Here is a 21,178-nt window from a genome sequence, read left to right on the forward strand (position 1 = left end):
GCATGATTAGAAGGTACTCCGTGGAAGTCAATACATTTGCACAACTTATTGTCAGGGATGACAAAAGTAAATGCGTCTGAAGCAATAAAACCAGAATTCGAAAACTCCAGTAAATGTGCCAGCATGAACTGGAACAGATGTTCCCAACAATCACTGTACGTGTGCAGTTATTCCAGATGCTGGCTGTATTAGAACATACATTTTTGGAAGTTCTATTAAACCGTACATTGGCGGAAATGAAATACATGTTTTATACTGAAATGACCTGGCTTCGTCTCAGGCAGAACAATTCATATGTAGAAACCTGCAAGTCTTCAACATGCAGTGTTTCACTAAGTGAAGGCATCACTTCGATAGTGGGTAGCGCTCTGATCACTAAGGTGACATTTACCTTCAATTCCCTAGCATGACGGTTTAACATGTACACAAACATTTAAATAATTGATTAAATGGTGATCTAACTCGTGTTAATTACGTAAGCATGTAATTACAGCTGTTTCGGTGCTACTTGACACCATCCTCAGAGCCTACTAGATCTCAACGCTATCTCAACTTCGCTGCCTGTTGTGTGGGTGCGTTTGTGTGATGAAGAGTTGTGTCAAATAGTGTGTGTGTTCTGAAATTGCTCTGTGTGTTGATAATTTGATCAGGGTGTGTTTTAGTGTGTCTATATATTTCATATTGTTCTAGTGTGTTGAGTTTTTGGTTTTTGGGTTGTATGTGTAGGATTTCATGTCTGCATTTATGTTATTGTATGTGTGGTTAGCATTAGTTATGTGTTCGGCATATGTAGATGTATTGTGTCCTCTGGTTATTGCTTTAATGTGTGCTTTGTATCGAGTTTGGAATGATCTGCCTGTCTGTCCAATGTAGAAACTGTCGCAACTATTGCATGTGAGTTTGTATACGCCTGTGTGGTTGTATTTATTTGTTCGTGTGTTGAGATGTCTTTGTAGTGTGTTTTCTGTTCTGTATGCTATGTTGTATTTCTGTTTTCTGAATAAGGATGCGATCTTGTGTGTGTTTTTGTTTTCGTATGTTAGTGTGATGTATTTCTTGTGTTCTTGTGTTTGTGTTGTGTTTTGTGTTTTTTTTTGTGTTTGTTGAGTTTTTGTTTTGTCTTCCTTATGATGTTAAGACGAGTAAGATCGCCATTTAATCAATTATTTATATTCAAGTGTTAAAAGTAGTGTACGAAAGATTCAACATGGACAAATATTTAAGTTAGTAGAGCCAAAAGTTTCTTTTTAAGCTGAACTATAATTAGGCCTATTTAACTGAAAATTGTAACACTGATCAGCTATCTTCATTACCAATTACATACCTACAAGGACATCACTTTATTTTTACCAACATTTTTAACATTAACCTGGCTATACTCGGAAACACTGTTACCCCCTTCCATTACAGGAGTTTGGTGTTACTAGTGCAATATGTAAACAAATCATTTTACTAGCTAAAGGAGGAGAGAAAAGTAGTGTATCCATTTATGTTACAGGGAAATACGATATTACGATTTTCAGTTGTTTATTACTTCTATGGTATTTTATCAAAATACAGTAGAGTAGATCTAGTAAAACTTTTTTTTTTTTTCACAAACTCAACTCTTTAGGCAGTTGTATTCATTATAAAATAGTTACTTTATTCAGCATATTACCGTACTTTCGGTAACTCTAATCTTCACTTCTGCTCAGTCCACACAGGTAAAGTTATTCAGTCATGCTACACACCGTACCTGTGCGAAATAAGCAGGGAGGGTATTTACGGAGATCGCGAAAATCACTACATTATAGATATACAATAGATTTTTACTAATCTTTACGAATCAAGTGATTCTGATTAATAATATGCGGATAAAATAATCACGACAAATCGCGAAATAGAGTTCTAATAGCGAAATATGAACACATTCGCGCATTATTATTATTGTGTCCTTTTATAGCGAATTTCATATTCTGAGTTCTTTTTTCGGACTATTTTTTCTTTTAAATTTGTTATAATATCGAAGTAGGCTACACTACATGGTATTCCAGGTGTTCTGATTACATTAGCGAACAAGAAAGACGGAGAATTCAACATTTCACTAATAATTTGAAAGTGTTAATTTGAGGGCTGCACGTTTTTTTCGTGTTTAATGAATGTGTTTTAAATACAGTCTCAATCCAACAAGTATTGTCTATTGGCCATATCGCACCTTTGTCAGAATCCAACGAAAGTTTGATATTAATTATTTGTAAAGTAATATTCATACTGAGTTAATACTCCAATTTCAAAATAATTGTATTTTTCAAAATTTCCATTAATACCCGCCAAGAGTACAAATCAATCTGCAACAATCTCCGCAGACACCAACATTAAAAAACACAAATGATAAAATTAATCTCCATAAATACCTACCCCTGGAAATAAGCTTCAATAATATAGGCTCTTTCTTCTATAGAAAACGCAACCATATTTCTGAAACACACTATATTCTTTACCCTGCTAGCAGACTTCGAATGCAACAGTGGCCGTAAGTTTGTGTGGCTGACGGGAGCAAGAACATTAGTGAAAGGGGTGGGAGTCAAGTACATACAGAAACCCAGGTACAATAAAAATGCAAGTAAAAATAAAGTGATGTCCCGGTATAAAATACAGCACACAACTGCTTGTCTCTGCCTGGATTAATCCCACGCCCGCTCTTCCAGTCAAACATTTTACCTTCAAAGAGCCCATCAGAGCTTTGAAGTTCGCCTTCACGTCTTCCCCATCTTCAGGCAAGTGGACACTCTGCTTTATCTGCTGAGCTGTGTTGCCCCTGGCCCCCATGTAAGCCAGAGCCATCACGACCTCCAGGCTCACAGGCGAGATGAACACGTTGCCTTCCTTGCTGCACACCGCCTGCACTCACAACACACAGCTTGTCATCATTCATTTAGTTGTGAATTACTGCAAACCATCTACATTCAGTTTTGCTGGGAGTTATGGCAAATTTAAAAGTCTATCTATATATATATATAATTTGAACTGGTAATGGAAATTACGGGAAAACGGCTGAACGGATTTTAATTAATGACCCCTCATTTTGAAGCTTGGAACTCAAAGTTTTTCAGAAAAATAGTAGTTTTCAGTGAAATGTCAATTTTTCAACATAATTTTCCTATTTTCCAAAATCCATCTGTCGTCAGTTTTGAGAACTAGCTAAACTAGTTAATTGCATTTCAGAATAAAACAAAACACACACTACAGTAAACAATATTACACGAAGGCCATGATCTGCAAGAATGCTGACATATTTAGAGCTCAAATTAAATTCGTTATTAAAAACTTAACTTACTAAAAATAATTTACAGGTTCGATTCTGTGGTGTGTAATTTTTTGGGTACAGCTGTGTATTGGATATTAAAAACTACAAAACTTGAGGTGGTTTGATGACATTATTACCATTAGAAATGAAATATTATTGTAGTTAATGCCATGATGTGACTATTTTTCCATTAATTATACATATTAATGCTATATTGATGATATGAAAGTGAAACGTTTTGGAGTTATATAAGTAGATGTAGAGAATAACTTAAACTAGATTTTGATTTCTATATTTTACTGAGTGGCGGCTATATAATATATAGTATATGTTACTGAAAGCTATAAAACTTACGCAAGATAATAATATTATTAAAAATCAAATTTTTTTATAGTTATTAATCAAGTGGGGTTGGGTCTTTTTCATATATTTAATGGCGGTGTGGTGTAGATATTTATATGAGTGGTTCCCTTCAGTATTGGCTCGAGAGAGAGTATCTTTCATTATTATGGAAGCAAATAACTTTCAGAATGTCTGGTATTCTTCATTGAAAATAAATCTGAAAAATGTTTATTTGAACTTAGTTTGCAGCATTTGCTGCACAAGCCACCAGTATACTTTGAAGACCAAGAGTCACAAAAATGTGACAAGTTTAGTTGTTACAGTTTTACAGTTACAATTCTTACAGTTTTACTAAGTACAAAGTATGTTGTGGGTAGCAAAAAATCAACCAATCATATTAATCATTGCAACAGAGTTTACCATTATATCAGTTTTTGTTGTACGAAGCTTTGACTGTATAATGACACCACAGTCTACTATATACAGTCGCGAAGCTTGAGGTGATTTTTTGCAAATCTCATGATAAAGCGCTCCAAGCGGTTAGCAATTAGAAACAATAGACTGTCCACGGTCGACTTTGGACTGTGTCATATTTCCATCGAGTGCTAGCTCGTTGCGTATTTCACATTGATGCTTGTGAAATGTTCGTTATTGGTTGTAATGAAAATGTTAATGGCTAAAATACAATAATTGGAATAATTATATTTTACTAGAGACGTAGAAAAATTAAGTTTGTTTTAATCAAATTTATTGATCACGTTTTATTTTCAATTCTGGTGGGATTATTATTGCTTAGGCCTACTTTTTTTTTTTTCAAAGGACGTTTTTAATTATAGCTGTTAATTTTGTTGTTATTTTTATTTGTTACTTTACCAGAGACGTAGAAAAAGTCTGTTACAATAAAATTTATTGATCACGTTTTATTTCCAATTCTGGTGTGATTATTATTGCTTAACCTACTTTGTTAACTACGTAAGCCTACACTACAAGTACCGGTACATGTAAGTTACTCCATTAATTCATATTGCCATTATTATTGTTGTAAAGGGAAATGCAAATTAATATTTATTGGTTTCATAGTTAATTATCGCTATAATCTTGAATGAGTGATGCGATTATAGTAAACTTCAGTTCGTTTTGCACAAACAAAAATAATATTAACCTATTTCTTGCAGGTATCTTCGAGTTTATGGTGGAATTTAATATACTTCATTAAAATAATAAATTAACTTCATGCATTTAATATTTCAATAACGGAAGGAAGGTGTTAATTTTGCCAAAAGCACACAACGAAAGTGTAACATATTTTGTCGTCTGCTAGGAGAGAGATCTGTGATGATGAGGCGATAGTAGCGATCCTAGTGGTGGGCAACTACCCATGTTTGCATTTTTACTACATATTGAGCTTTGCGTCTGTATATAGTAGACTGTGATGACACTGTCATAAATATTATATTATTGATACTATTCTTACGGTTTTTTTTTTATTTCCAGTTCACAGCCTATTTATAAACAAATTTAAATGAATAAATGCATGCATATTTTTTAAAGTTTTTAGTTTTTAGTGCATATATATCAGCTGTTTAGTTATGACACCCCAACTCAGCCTGCTTAGAGTTGTTCCAGTCTCCCCCATGCTGTGGACCTGGCCTAGGCATTGTGCTGTTCCTCGTCACTTACCCTGTACAGCTCATTGGCGAACTCCATATTTCCTGGACGGGCTTTTGTCACTGCCTTATTTGCAGACATTGTGGCCAGCGTTATACCAAACACCAAACAAGACACGAACAAAACTGCAAGACAATATAGAGACAAGCATTTTAATGTGTTATGTTCTAGGCTGATACAAAATAACAAACTTGATAAAAAAAATTCGAGGCCTAGGGGTTCATTTCCTTTTCCTTCCTACCCTTCCTACTTTTCTGTTCCTAGTGCTGACCTGCTATGGCACTAAAATCGTCCTCCAGTGGCTTAAGGAGGGAAAGCTGGTGATCAACAAGATCTCCCAACTAGGTCCAGTGGACCCGTTGACCAACGGCAGATGTGGTCCTCCAGACATTCTGGGGGTTGTGTGTGAATGAAGTAGCCACCAAAACGTTAAAATATGGTATTCACTTAAATCGGCTACAACTTGCCATTTTCACTCCAATATGAAATGAGTACCATTAAAGTAAACTTATCCGGTGGTAAAATAGTCTCCCAATCGATCTCTGGGCGGGGACTACTTTAATGGTACAGAATCAACTAAACATCTTACAATGGAATGCTGGCGGTGTAACATCAGCTAAGAAGACTGAACTAGCCAATATGCTCTCAGATAATAATGTAGATATCTTCATTATTCAAGAAGCAAACCTTAATGCTGACCAATTAAAATATTTTGATTTTAAAGGTTTTAGTGACTGCCTCAGTGGTCTGTTGGTCAGCATGCTGGCTTCCAGATCAGGAGGTCCCGGGTTCGATTCCCGGGCTCGGCGCTCAGTGAATTTTTCTTGAAGAAGAAGAAGAATTCCCTGGGTGTCTAGAGTCTGGAAATTTGTATGAATGTGAGTGTGACTGTGAGTGTGCCGGGTTAATATTAATTAACCAATCATCACAAATATATAAATACATCAGGACTGTCGCTGGGCAGTATCCTGAACACATGTTTCAGCGTCACATTGTTGTAACTCCATCTGTTAGCACAACCATAAAGCATCTAATAGATGCTATAGCGTTACCAACAACAAGGTTTTAGTATGAAATTGTTACCCAAAGGTAGACAGATCAGTAGTGGAATTCTCGCAGGTACATCAAAGAAATTAATTACAAATTTTCAAATCATAAAAAAAATGGATAATCAAGACAAATTAGAACTAATAAGAATCGAAGTATGGAAAAATCAACAACATTTCAAAATTTACAGTGCCTATAACCCACCTAATAATCCAGAAATGGATTCAGAACATCTCAAAATCTGTGCGTCAGTGGCTAACCATGACAATATCTTTGAAAAATATTGGAGTGCAAGAGGTCAAATGACTTTATTGTCAAATACCTGGCATTAGAAAACAACAACATATTTAGATTTGTAGCTAATTTATTAACGGGCAGAGTTGTCAAATGTTTCAATTAATAATAAAAGAGGCAATACATGGTACCATTTCTTTTTAAAGGGGAAGGTATATCTTTCACTAGTATAATTTTACTGTATTTAAACATTTCTTCCTCAGAATCTAGCTATAAGTCCTTTAGACATAAAAACTGACCTGTTTAATATATACATTATCTGGATATGACTAAAAAGGAAACATTCTCATGGGGCAGATAAAAAAGTTATTTTTTTTTTCTTCCACCTCATTAATAATGTCGAAACAAGTGCTTATACAATTGTTGGCCAATCGAGCGCATTACGAGAGCCGTCCACAAAGTAAGTTTGCCTGGGGCCGTTTACAGAAATAAAACACAATTTCTCAATAGTTCAGCAGTTTGGACTTTTTTCACTGCTGTCAAAAATATAACACAACATTTCGAAGAGTGGATCTCTCTTCGTCTTCAGGTGAAAAACCTACTGTGGGGATTATTACAAACAGCTAGCCTGTCTTAACTGATCGTCATACTTACTTACTGGCTTTTAAGGAACCCGGAGGTTCATTGCCGCCCTCACATAAGCCCGCCATTGGTCCCTATCCTGAGCAAGATTAATCCAGTCTCTATCATCATATCCCACCTCCCTCAAATCCATTTTAATATTATCTTCCCATCTACGTCTCGGCTTCCCTAAAGGTATTTTTCCCTCCGGCCTCCCAACTAACACTCTATATCCATTTCTGGATTCGCCCATACGTGCTACATGCCCTGCCCATCTCAAACGTCTGGATTTTATGTTCCTAATTATGTCAGGTGAAGAATACAATGCGTGCAGTTCTGTGTTGTGTAGCTTTCTCCATTCTCCTGTAACTTCATTCCTCTTAGCCCCAAATATTTCCCTAAGAACCTTATTCTGAAACACCCTTAATCTCTGTTCCTCTCTCAAAGTGAGAGTCCAAGTTTCACAACCATACAGAACAACCGGTAATATAACTGTTTTATAAATTCTAACTTTCAGATTTTTTTGACAGCAGACTGGATGATAAAAGTTTCTCAACCGAATAATAACAGGCATTTCCCATATTTATTCTGTGTTTAATTTCCTTCCGAGTATCATTTATATTTGTTACTGTTGCTCCCAGATATTTGAACTTCTCCACCTCTTCAAAAGATAAATTTCCAATTTTTATATTTCCATTTCGTACAATAACTGATCGTCATACAGTAGGATTAACTTTTGTATTCCTGAGTTGTAGAAGTCGCCGCCTGGGATCGTAACCAGTGTGTGACAGTCATCTACACCTCTCTGTTGAGTCCACGGTATGACAAATATCTCAATTCCAGCGGGGAATATGTTGAAAATTATCTTCAACAATTGCTGTATCTGTTCCAATAAATCTTTCCATAAAATTGTGTTTTCTTTCTGTTGAAAGCTATATTGATTAATAAGGTGAACCTTAATCACACTTGTGTAAATTTTTACAAAATGTTGTGTGATAAAGTGGACTTACTGAAGTAGATTCATTTATAAGCAAAATATCAATGAGGAATGACTCCTGCACTAATAATTCTACAGAATTGTTTGGCTGGAGTGAATCCAGTGACACTATATGAAGTTACACATTATTTATTTATTTATTTATTATTAGTTTCAAAACCTTCGTATTTATGACGAAACAATTTTAAGTATCCTCTTTTGTCTCTTGTTTCATTGAGAAAAAAATTTAAAATGTCCCTTTTCTTGTTTAAAAATATGATCGCCTTACTTTGTAGGTCACTAATGTTGAAGTAATATACCGTTCCCAGTATACCTATGCTTAATCAGTGTTGCCCATATACATAATCTTTTTATTTTTTTTTTTACTGTTGCGTGACATGAAAGCAGATAGTAAAAGGAAATATAATCATATAGACCTACATAATATGATAGATAAGGTGATAGTTTGGAATCCAACCTATTCTGAACATGGACTGCTGCTTTCGAACATGACATCACACAGTTACAGATCATTACTTACTTACTTACTTACAAATGGCTTTTAAGGAACCCGAAGGCTCATCGCCGCCCTCACATAAGCCCGCCAGCAGTCCCTATCCTGTGCAAGATTAATCCAGTCTCTATCATCATACCCCACCTCCCTCAAATCCATTTTAATATTATCCTTCCATCTACGTCTCGTCCTCCCTAAAGGTCTTTTTCCCTCCGGTCTCGCAACTAACACTCTATATGCATTTCTGGATTCGCCCATACGTGCTACATGCCCTGCCCATCTCAAATGTCTGGATTTAATGTTACAGATCATTAGCAGGATTATAGGGGAAATTAGATAATTTGATGTTTTTGGGCTTATTAGAATCCCTCAATCATATATGTAAAGTACAAATACTCATGATCGATTAATCAATGTATGATATTCTTGTTGCCAACGCATGAAAAGTAAAGGAAGATAGTGGTGCATCTTCAGAGTTTTCATTAAGTACTTTGAGTTTTAAATTATTTGGTCCAGGGCGCATTCATTTGTAGATATGGAAGGCACTCCAAAAGCCTAATAACGAATGATACTTGACCTTACAAAAACTCGCTTTAAAAAAACTTCTACTGCAATTGTACCCATAATGTTACTTATAACCTAGATCATATATAGGCTATCAGCCCTATGTTCAAATTGGTAGCATTATGAAGAGAACAACCACCAGGATTGCCACCTATCTGCCGTAAACAAACACAAGATGGCAGTACAGTTGCTAATGCAATTCAAATGGGAGTTATGACGTGACTCCTCATGTAACAACTAGATGGCAGCATAGCAAACCTGACAAAAGTTATCATCAAAGTCTATAAGGCCGAGCAATCTGGGTATAGGTATATGATCTAGGGCTATGACAACAGATTTCACTGAAACCATAAGCTTTAAGCTGCACTGTTCACCATGTATTGGCTCCCACGTATCCCAAAGTGGCTATACAGACTGTTTAAATATTTCACATTTTCTAAAGTTTTCTTCCTCATCTAAAATAATGTTTATGGTCCTCATAATGTGTTCGATGCAGTAATAGTGACATATTTTTATGTATTTCGGTGTCTTGCTTAGGACTCCGCCACCCATCACATGACATATCCTGGTATAAAATAAGATGGGCGAACATTATCGGCTATAGCCTTTTATTGACAAGGGTATTCCAAGCATCAACGATAACTGAAGATCATTTCAGAATTTGCGTTCTCTGTCTACCCCTCCTTCCAGTGATTTAGTTGAACAAACCTTATCAAATTAGCCATTGCCAGATGGACTCGTACTACGATTGAAGTTTGGCATTCTCATGTTTCTGACATGTGTACATTTTTATTTCCCAGAATAGTATTCCGGTCCAACTAAACCACTGCCCCACTCTCTCTCTATCACACATAACACACACATACACTATACGGAAACTGCCCTACAGTTCCTCTCAGACAGAATTATACACCACTTTGGCTAGACTAGTGCTGAGATAGTTCCCTTCGTACTCTGCTCTGCCAGGTTAAATAAACCATTATTATTATTATTATTATTATTATTATTATAAAACTCAGGCTTAAGTGAGGGCAGCAATGAACCTGCGGGTTTCTTAAAAGTCATTTGTAAATAAGTATGTATTATAACACCAGTGGTGGCATAGTGGCATACACCTCTGAAACCTGGACTTTTACTAGGTCTGATGAAGGAAGACTGGGTATATTTCAGACAAGAATTCTTAGATGCATTTTCGGAGTTGTGGAAGGTCAATGGGCATACTGAATTGCAGTACCAGTTGTACAAAGGGCCAGATATAGTGAAGTTCATTGAACTTAATAGACCATGGGCAAGGCACATAATACGAATGAATAATAACAGAATAATTACAATGAGAATTTTTAAAACAAAACCAGAGGGCAAGAGAGGAGTTGGAAGGCCTAAATTGAGAAAGGAGGACAATATCTGCCAAGACGTTGGGCTATCGAGCCATTGATGATTATTATAGGCCTACACCTTGCATATGGGAAAAGCCACAATATTTGTGTGTTACGTAGGGACATTTTGCAATACATTTCCTTGAACTGGAATGTAATTTATAGTTTTTAAAAATATAGACTTATATATAATTCAACAAAGTGCTTTTCCTTACTTTATATCAAAGCCAGGAATCCAAAATCTCATTTTAATGAAAAAAAAAAAAAAAAAGAAAGAAAGAAATTAACACCTGTTGCATATGAGACAGTAGAAAATAGCATTTATTAACTGGTTTATTTCTACTTCATTTTTTCTGAAATTACTTACAGTTAAAATGCTTTCTGGTGCTCAGCATTACTTAACATGTGTTATCAGATCAAAGATTTTCCTTTACATGTTCCAAATCACAAAAATATAATTTCTGAGAGATGTACGTTACGTATGGAACACATTAGTATTAAGTTACTCTATTCAACTTAACGTAACAGTAATAACTAAAAGATTACAAGTTTCAAATTGTGCCTTACATACCCAAATTTTGAATTTTGGATTCAATCATCTTAATTGTATCAGCTGGAAGTGCAAATATTGGCATTTATTTTATTCAGCCCTTCCACAAGCATTTCTATATTTTCATGACATGAGCACATGCATACATTGTGATCTTTACATGAAGTTTGAAATACTTCTGGTGGTCTCAGTGTTTTAAACATGGATAATCCTATTTTAAAATTATGCTCTTTTTTTAACAAACTGTATGCCTCTTGAATTTTCACGATTTAAATACGCTTTTGTATTTGTTTCTGCTTTCGAAATTCAAGATTTTTCATAGAAACATAGTCCTTCTTTCCTGGTCTTATTCTGCTTATGTCATTCATTCTGTACAACTATATCACTTCACACTTTTATTCTTCCCTTAGTCCATCACTCCGTTTCTTTCTTTCCTTCAGATCACTTGGCCTATCAAATATCAATTAAGGTTTTCAGAAAGTATTTTTACCTTTGAAGTTGACAGACTTTGAATGGTATTGGAAAGAACATGAAGTTATTTTGTTGAAGATTTTATAAGATTGCGTTCAACCCACTTGATAGCCTTGCTTATTACTTGTGGTGAAATCTTTCATGTTGATGCTTATGTTATCTGAGGTTGAGCACCTCTCTGAACTCTCTTCTTCTGTTTTTCCCGAATCATTCCTCCATCAATCTCTCTCTTATTCATTTTACATCTCTTATGTATTTATATCTAATCTCAATCTCTCTCCTTCTTTCTTTTTTCTCTCACTTTCCCGAAGCTCTGAATTTTTTCCCCCCCTATGTTTTTTCACTCTTTCTGCAACTGTCATAGGAGCCATACCAGACAAGTGGATAATAATGGCACACCATGAAGAGCATTATCATACTGTAATTATGCCTATACTGTATAACATTTACAATAAATTTTGTACCTAATATTTTTGCTTCTTAACCTCAAAATTATGTAACCAATATTTGTGAATAAAAAGTAACTAAAAACTTTTTTCACAAGTTAAATTATTTTACTGGTAATGATCAAAATCACATTAGTTCTAGCAGGTCTACTAAAATCATATAGGCTAAGTAATGAAACTTATCTTTTTAATTATCAAGTTTTTTATGTATGGGCTACTAATTATATGTTGTTATAATGTATACCAAAGCCATAATAGGGAGATGGTTTTTTCTCCATAATGCTGACAACCTGACGACCTGATAAATTCTCAAATTTTACAGAACATTTATCTCCCTAAATTTGAATTTCCTTAATAGGCTATATCAGAAAACATTCCCATTAATAACAGATTTTAAAATAAAACTTAATGCCTATTTCATACACCACATATTTTGTTAATGTATTTTCAGTTACAATATAACACCATACTTTACAAAATAAATACTAAACACTTTTCTGCATTGATAACAAGGTACAAAATTTAAAAATGTCGATTAATTTGTTACGTGTGGGACACCATCCTCATTTTTAACAGAATACCACTATCTTTTAAGTTGGATAAATCTTGTAAATATAAGGTATGAAAGAGTTTTACGCACAGGTCTTTGAAAACATAGGTAAGTTAGAAATAGTTCAAATAAATTATTTAAATTTTAAGCCTTTTTAAACTGTCTTTCACTCATTTTGTTAGGTTTCTTTTGAACAGAAATAACTTACCGTGGCTTCACCCATATACGAATCTGTGACAACAAAGGTTTGGTTAGTTTAGGCTTTAATTATGGCCCGTTTATACGATCAACTGCAGGTCCCAAAAAAAAAAAAAAAAAAAAAAAAAAAAAAACCCTTATAAATTCAACATTTCCTCACTGAAATCGCCGGAACTACCTCAGCGCTAGTTTCACCAACTTAGGTTATAACAATCACTCCTTTTAATATTAATACAATAATACCATGTTGTCTATTAAAATGTTGTGCATTAGCTAAGCAAGCACGGATAAACTGGAATACGATACGAACTAATTAGAACAACTAAACAAGTCCGGTACACAAGCAATAAATTATCTACAGATCCATACAGTCGCACCGGTTCCTGTTACCTAGCGAGCTGCCAAATTCATTAATGAATGTCGGTTCCCTCCACCTCGCTTTGCGCACATGAAGCATGATCCAATACTCACAGACTGCACCACTACACTTTCACAACTGTCAGGATTCTTCTTGAACTGAAAACCCGTATTAATTCACAAGGTCTTTGGAAAAACCGCACTTTAGCGTCAATACTAACAACAACAATCCCAAAATGTCATTCTATTAAACCACGCCCACCAACACGTGATTACACAAGCACGCCATTTTGGATCTTGTCGCAGGTCTCCGTTACACGATAATGGCCAACGTAACAAAACAAAAAAAGTAAATACGTATCACAAATCAATTTCTTGATGGGTAAGAAAATTAAATGAGACCGAATTTTTTTTTTTTCATAATTTATTTACTATTAGGACAGATACATGGAAAATAAAATCCAGCTAAATAAATTCAACTTACTCGCTACAGCGTCAAATCGTGTCAACATCGTTTAACGATGTCTGTTCAACAGTGAAATATTATGCTTTAAAACATTTACTGCGAGATTTATATAAATTGCTGTAAGACTGTTTACGATCTGGACAATGGGGAAATCCTGACAGAAAGAAAGTTAATGCAAACCAAACGACCTTGACGAACACATAATATTATGATTTATTGGTTTTATTTATATGCCTGATTCGTTAAGTCAATAGAAATAAATCCTCGGAGTTTATCTTAATGCCCATTATAACCGTTTTTGCCAGGACATTAGATGCATGGTGATGACTGGTTAGGTTTATTATTGAAACAATATCACTGAAGAAGAGATGCACCGGTATGCTGGATGCAGGATTGGAACCCCTGACCTTGGGCTGCACACAGCTGTAGTTTCAATATTACGTAGCTGTAGCATATATTTTTAAATACCCTACCGGCATCATATTATATTATTTTTAATAGCCTCCCTATCGATATAAAAAATGAAACTCAAAACATAAAATTATTTAGCGCCAAATTAAAGAAGTACCTAATTTCTCACGCCTTCTATTCTGTAGGTGAATTCATGACATTCAATAACACTTCATGAAATTGATACTAAAACTATGTGTTGTACTAGTAGACTGACTATATTGTAAATCTCGTCTGTATATATTTCATGTAGACTGTGACTATAAATTAATATTTTATAATAGTATTAAGTTTTTTTACTTGATCCATATTCTAGCTGTAAGCAATGTATGAATACCATGGAATGTTAATAAATACAATACAACACTCGCAATTTTAAAACTAATAATTGATGTCAGTTTACCGTTTTACTGAGCTCTGGTGTTAGCCTTAAAACATTTCGTTTTGAGGATTTAATACGTATGTTTGTATTTAGTTATGCAATACCGAAGCTATATTTCACAGGTCGTCCATCCTTACCCTTCTGATAAATATCCAAGACACCCAAATCCTGTGGAACGGAAATACTGTACTGCCTTTCACTGCACTTGTGTAACTGAGTCTCACACCGTGTCAATTTGGTGTTCGGTAAAGTCCTTGATAGATAATCACACGTGTTATCTTTCTCCTCAAGAGCTACGAACTACAATTTCTTGTGTGTATTTAGCGACGTATTTAAAAGCATGTCCGATTTAATTTATTACAGGTCAACATATCAAGTTAATTTTGTATAAATATAGGCCTACTTCCATTACATGTCCGCTAACAGTACCTACATACCGAGCTTCGATTATTATTGGACACATACTGACATTTATGGTGCACAGAAGACTGTATGACGTGTTCTTTGCTTTCCCCTGCGTTCTTATTCCACTATTGCTCTACTACTCCCATATGAACCATATCACATCGATGCAGATCTCGTACCAGTGTCAAACACGATCTTCTTGGTTCTGTCCTTGGGTGGATCATTGAATTCCATATCTGCGTGCACACTGTCGAGTGAAATGAGAGAAGCTGGTTTTACTGACCGATAAGGTGTGAGATCGTGCGGGTGTAACATTCTTTCCACGTCATCACGAGTGGAAATTTATTTAACGATAATTCCCCGCTAACATTTTTCAACGAATCATTAAGCTTATTGATGTTCAATTGACCAATAACAATCGAGCTACTATAATGATAATTTTATACTGCTCAAATCTAATACGTATTAGTTTTTATTTTTTACAAATGAGTTCAACTGTTTTATTCCAACAAGAGAAAATGCTAGCAATAGAACGCTTACATCAATCACACAATGTCAACATGGAATTTTCATTAATTGTATTATCAATAAAATTGTACGCTACCAATATACTGTACATAGGCCCTATATTAGAGTGTAAACGATATAAACTGTCAAAAATACCGATGGTCGAGCGTAAATAACCGAAGAAATAAGTCATATTATTTTTCTGTAACTGTCATGGCTTTTCCCAGAAACAAATGAATCGGTCGGAGCTAAAAGGAATTAAGTCAAAATATGCAGTTTTGGGTTATGCAACAATTTGAACAACGGATGTCATGCGCATCGAACGGTGGAAGAAGGAACTAAGACTTTTAAATATTCTTTTGTCTTCTATAACATAAAAATATAATATTTGTGTTATTATTGGAATGTTTTTTGCTTCTCCTGAAAGTTTGTGAAAAGTGACTTAATTCCTTTTAGCTCCGACTGATTCAAATGTATTTTGTGAGTCTAACGTTTTTGGAAAAGAGAATAGACAGTCGTTATTGAGGCTATTTTGCCCGGTATGTACAGTACGCTGAAGCAGTCGCTTGTTGCCCTGTTGTGTATTGCTATGTGTTGGGTGCAAGATCATTGGCAATAATATTTATCTTCAGTCGAAATGTAAACAAATAATTAAACTATTATCAATCTTAAAAACATCGTTTTACAAACTAAAAATAAAATTATAAGATATAATAAATTTTCACTGGATTTGCTCAGCAGACAGTTAGGAGCTACGGTGCACATGTGTTGTTCATTCGATATTTCATTATCCATAAGATTATCAAACGTACGTTGTCTAATCTTCGATGGTCGTGTCAATATGGACTCCAAAACAGCGCCAGTGTCACGTCTGCTTTACCATAACATTAATATTGATTAAGAAACAAGTGCTAAGGGATGTTATGTTCTGAGGACTTCACCTGATCTAATCTAAATTGTCACAACACTATTAGTGGGGCTGATGCATGCCTACTATTTTAAAATATCATAATGGACTCACCTCACCGGCCCTGTGAAGAATGCAAAAGGAATGCATCAACACTGTTACTCCAAAGCTACTTGAAGCCATGCCCCTAGCTATAAGCTTCCGAACTGACAACGTATACCATACAAGCTTCGTAAAAACATTAACGAATCACTATACATGTATTAACCCCTGCAGGTAGCTGAATGGTCAGACCTTTAGCCTGTCAACACCTCTTATCAGTTCCAATACATCCCCACTACCAGCTTCCCCTGTGATGTTCCCCTCCGGCAAGGGCCGGTGAGGTGAGTCCCACACTGTAATTACTGTTGGTTGAGGGAAACATTAATAATATGGTAGCATGTGATCCATGATTCCCTCAGTCTGTCACCCACACCCGTAGTAAGTGTGAAGTTCTACGTTGTAATTAAAGTCTCTGTGATTGTTTCTATTAGAACCGTACTTCAACATTCATAATATACTGAATCACTTCTACTTAAACGGTACAATGTATTCATAGTCATATGTCTTAATAAAATTATGGGATTACCTACTAATAACGTCTTTCATTTGCAATCAAGAAAGCGAAAGTTCGTCTTATTTGGACAGGTGGTATAATTCGTAACACGATAGGAACACAACTTATCCGGAACGCTTCAAACACAGAATTTACTTTTCCATTATACAATGTAGAGAGAAAATACTGGAATACCGCAAAAAATCGAGGATGATATCTGCCCGTATTTCCATTAAATTTAAATATTGACAGTCATGAATAATTATAATTATATGAAATATTACAATAAACGAACTGGTATTTGCTGTTAATTTGTGCAACATCAATTTCATACATGTAAAGTTCCAGAAAAAAATGGCCCGAATCTTGATGGAAATCCGCCTATATGTAGGCAAAATGCTTCGCACGACTCTCCAATCTTATATACCTAGATACGTGCGCTTTTGTTCACTGCACATGGACAATGCGTTGCATCTCAAACTCGGTAAAATTACACGGGTTATTATTTTTTTTCTAGAACTGTACGATAATTTCACAAATGAAAACATATCCCACATTAAGTACATGAAAATCGTACGCACTTACTAGAATACATTATTATTATTATTATTATTATTATTATTATTATTATTATTATTATTATTATTATTATTATTACAAAGAGAAACACAAAGGTTAGTAGACCACAGCTATGTAGCAAGCAACTTTCATTATAGCAATGAATAATAATTTAGGTTCAGGCAAAACGAAATACAGAAAAATGTTGGACGTACCTTTCAGCGCTGAGAGATGTTCCAGCTTTCCAGCCGCTCTTTTGCTCCGGCAATAATATATAGCCACGGCCTCGGAGAATGACTCATTTACGTGGTGCTGTGAGTTATACGCACGCGCAGCGCGAGGTTACGCAATATGGGATAACGCCTCCAACTGCAGAGGGAGGGAGTTTCACGTCCGAAGAAATTTCTGGGTAGTCTATAGGACATGGTATTTAACATTGCAATAAGAAAGCAATTTATAAAAACAAGGAAGAAATAACAAACAGTAGGTCATGTTTAGAAATTAGCAGGCTTTGACAATTTACAGAACAAGAGAACATCAGGTTTTGAATCAGTAATCATAAAATACGTAACAATGGAATCAAATATCGTGACGCAATTATTTTTCTTGACTTCGAAACGATCTCACACCTCATTTTGTGTTACTGCGCTCTAGTTCTTTCTCGAATGTGACAATACTCCTAAAATGAAGGTTTAGCATCATAGTAGGCTATGTACTACAGCCAAGGGCGAACCGACGGGGGGTGGGGGGAGTGTCCATCGGGTCCGGACCCCTCTAAAGTGATGAGTTGTAACATTTTAACTGAGTTTTTAAGCATTGATAGCATAGAATTCTGTTATCTACAATTTCACCGAAATGATTCACGTACGTACATGTACATAACACTTTTGATTTGACATCCATTGTGACATCACAGTTTCTCCACAAGATGTTGAGTTGTTAAACTAAAGAAAAAGCCAAGAAGACTGCACTTTGCTTTGTAAAAAAAGGGGTGAGGGGAGAGGGTGGGAGTGGGAGAGGGAGAGGGAGGGAGGGAGGGGGAGGGAGAGAGAGAGAGAGAGAGAGAGAGAGAGAGAGAGTGTGTGTGTGTGTGTGTGTGTGTGTGTGTGTGTGTGTGTGCGGCATTGACTACAGCCAATTTATAAGTAATTGTAAGCCGAAAAATATTTTAACTGGAGCCCCATGTGCTCGCGTCCATTCCAAGAATTCTGTTCCTTTCTGCACCATGTCATTATTGAGTTCAGATTATTTTTTTCTCAAGGGGTAAAATAAAGTCGAGAGAAGGGGTGGAGTCACAGTCTAGTATATAAAGTCGCGAAGCTCAATACGTAATAAATATGCCAACATTAGATAGTTGCTCACCACTAGGGTCGCTAATATCGCCTCATTACGGGCAATGCAAAATAGAATCGTCACAGTCTATTGTTTCTAGCACCCTCAAAACTCAAGCTTCGTGACTGTATATAGTAGACTGTGGTGGAGTCCTGAAAACGTACAAGGTAAATCCAACCTATCTGAGGTTTCCGAGGAGAATAACGGCTAAAGAAACGAGATATGTACATAGCCTACATGAATCAACAGCAGGAAACGTAATGAAGATATAATAGCAGAACTTTCAGTTGAACCAGTTCCGCAATGTGTACAATATCAGTGAATCATCTACGATACGATGTAAAATTGTAAATTATGCGATCCCACAGAATATCAAGAGCCATGTTCCACTATCAGCCACACGGGAAGAGAAGACAGTCGTTCGAAGAAACGATGACGTGAAAATTCCTCTTTAACAGGCCATGTGGCGGATGACCTAATACTGGTTCTGGAAGATTATGAAATTCAAACTACTGGAAAACAAAGTAAGCTAATGACCTATAATATTTCGCAAATCTTTGAGGAGTACCCTCTACGATCCAGACTGCTATTTCTTACCGTAGTCTATTACAGCGGTACCCAACCTGTGATCCGCGAGATGAGTCTGTTTTTTTCAAACGGTATTTTAACGAGGCTTAACTTTATCACGTTCTCTGATTTTTATCGGCTTCCTGGAATATATTTTTTTGCTTATCTCATACTTTTGAGACGCAGGGTTTAACAGAAATGAATTCACTTAAGCATTCCTCTTGGCTTGCAAGTTTTTGTATCTATACAATACTTTTATTTTCTTTAAATTCTAATCTTCAGGGCCCCCTTTAACTGTGTTCACTGTTCAGGATAAGACTGAAACAACGATAAAGGAATTGAATTTGTGGTCTGGCTGAGTTATCAATCCAGAATTCTATTCATTTCCCACTGCCAGTGACTTTCTAGCAACACACGATGATGAACTCTCGTCCGGTATCTGTGGACGTATAAAAATATTCATTGGTTGACATTAAAATTAAAGGAATATTATCCTGTACGCAATGGAAAAAACAGCTGTACGAAAAATCTCTTCTCGCTGACAACCTAACAGTTTGCCCATCAAAATGAAGAGGGGTTGTTCTCTGGAACAAGAACTTCACCGCAAAATCTTGAATCTAAGATACAGAGCAACAAACATTTTAGATCTGGTATAACAGCATTGCGCAGAACTATATACAAATGTTTCTAGAGGGCGCTGTGTTTGTTGGAAGAAACTAATATTTTGTCAGGTGGGAGATGTGTCGTTAAGGATTCAAAATATGCTGGAAACGGAAAACCGACGTAACCTACTGCACGTTAATTTGTAATTCCAGAGAACGCCTCAAAATTATTAGAATTATCATCTTCTGATTCGAGATCAAAAATCTACAACGTCTCGATTGCATGCGCCACCCACAAATCCCGACGTTTCCCGAATTGCAATACAACACTTCATGTCATTTGCCTTAGCAAACTTGTGTAAGTGTAGACTTTCTGCTCAGTCTTCCTGAAGAACAAATATAGAAGCAAACTTACTGTTGAGAAAGATTTGCGACTTACGTTGTCTACAACTGAGCCAGACTTCGCGAAGCAACATCAACCACCCCACTGACAACCTTGTGATAAGTCTAAAAAGAAGTTGGTTTCATTTTTCACACCAAAACCATGATATAATGTAAAAAGAAACTTTGTATTTCTGTATTTTCACAGATTATATTCAAAAGCTAGAACTGAAATTTAATATCGCTGTCAATTTATTAAGCTGAAAGTTAGAATTTATAAAACAGTTATATTACTAGTTGTTCTGTATGGTTCTGAAACTTGGACTCTCACTTTGACAGAGGAACATAGGTTAAGGGTGTTTGAAAATAAGGTGCTTAGGAAAATATTTGGGGCTAAGAGGGATGAAGTTACAGGAGAATGGAGAAAGTTACACAACACAGAACTGCACGCATTGTAATCTTCACCTGACATAATTAGGAACATTAAATCCAGACGTTTGAGATGGGCAGGGCATGTAGCACGTATGGGAGAATCCAGAAGTGCATATAGTGTGTTAGTTGGGAGGCCGGAGGGAAAAAGACCTTTAGGGAGGCCGAGACGTAGATGGGAAGATAATATTAAAATGGATTTGAGGGAGGTGGGATATGATGATAGAGACTGGATTAATCTTGATCAGGATCGGGACCAATGGCGGGCTTATGTGAGGGCGGCAATGAACCTTCGGGTTTCTTAAAAGCCAGTAAGTAAGTAAGTAAGTCAATTTATTAAGAATGTTCAATTCACTATATTATGCAAATGTTTAATGAGTAGAACACGGTTACCAGC

At 35.7% G+C, this 21,178-nt stretch overlaps 1 protein-coding gene across 19 annotated transcripts in view; it reads right to left on the bottom strand.

Annotated features, from left to right (window-relative positions):
- Window positions 1-21,178, bottom strand: part of LOC138696980 (leukocyte elastase inhibitor-like) — a 108,053-nt gene that overhangs the window by 70,093 nt on the left and 16,782 nt on the right. For 13 of the 19 annotated variants that reach the window (XM_069822541.1, XM_069822545.1, XM_069822536.1 and 10 more), the window contains exons 1-3: window positions 15,083-15,245; window positions 5,309-5,421; window positions 2,701-2,880 (exon numbers count right to left, since the gene is read on the bottom strand). In XM_069822541.1, the coding sequence (XP_069678642.1) occupies window positions 2,701-2,880; window positions 5,309-5,421; window positions 15,083-15,218 (429 nt within the window). In that variant the 5' untranslated portion in view covers window positions 15,219-15,245. Of the gene's footprint in view, window positions 1-2,700; window positions 2,881-5,308; window positions 5,422-13,233; window positions 13,488-14,635; window positions 14,799-15,082; window positions 15,246-17,685; window positions 17,826-21,178 lie in introns of those variants that run through there. The other 6 variants (XM_069822548.1, XM_069822547.1, XM_069822550.1 and 3 more) reach the window with 5 other exon arrangements.

Source organism: Periplaneta americana, chromosome 3, assembly GCF_040183065.1.
Source record: "Periplaneta americana isolate PAMFEO1 chromosome 3, P.americana_PAMFEO1_priV1, whole genome shotgun sequence".
Taxonomy (NCBI): Eukaryota; Metazoa; Arthropoda; class Insecta; order Blattodea; family Blattidae; genus Periplaneta; species Periplaneta americana.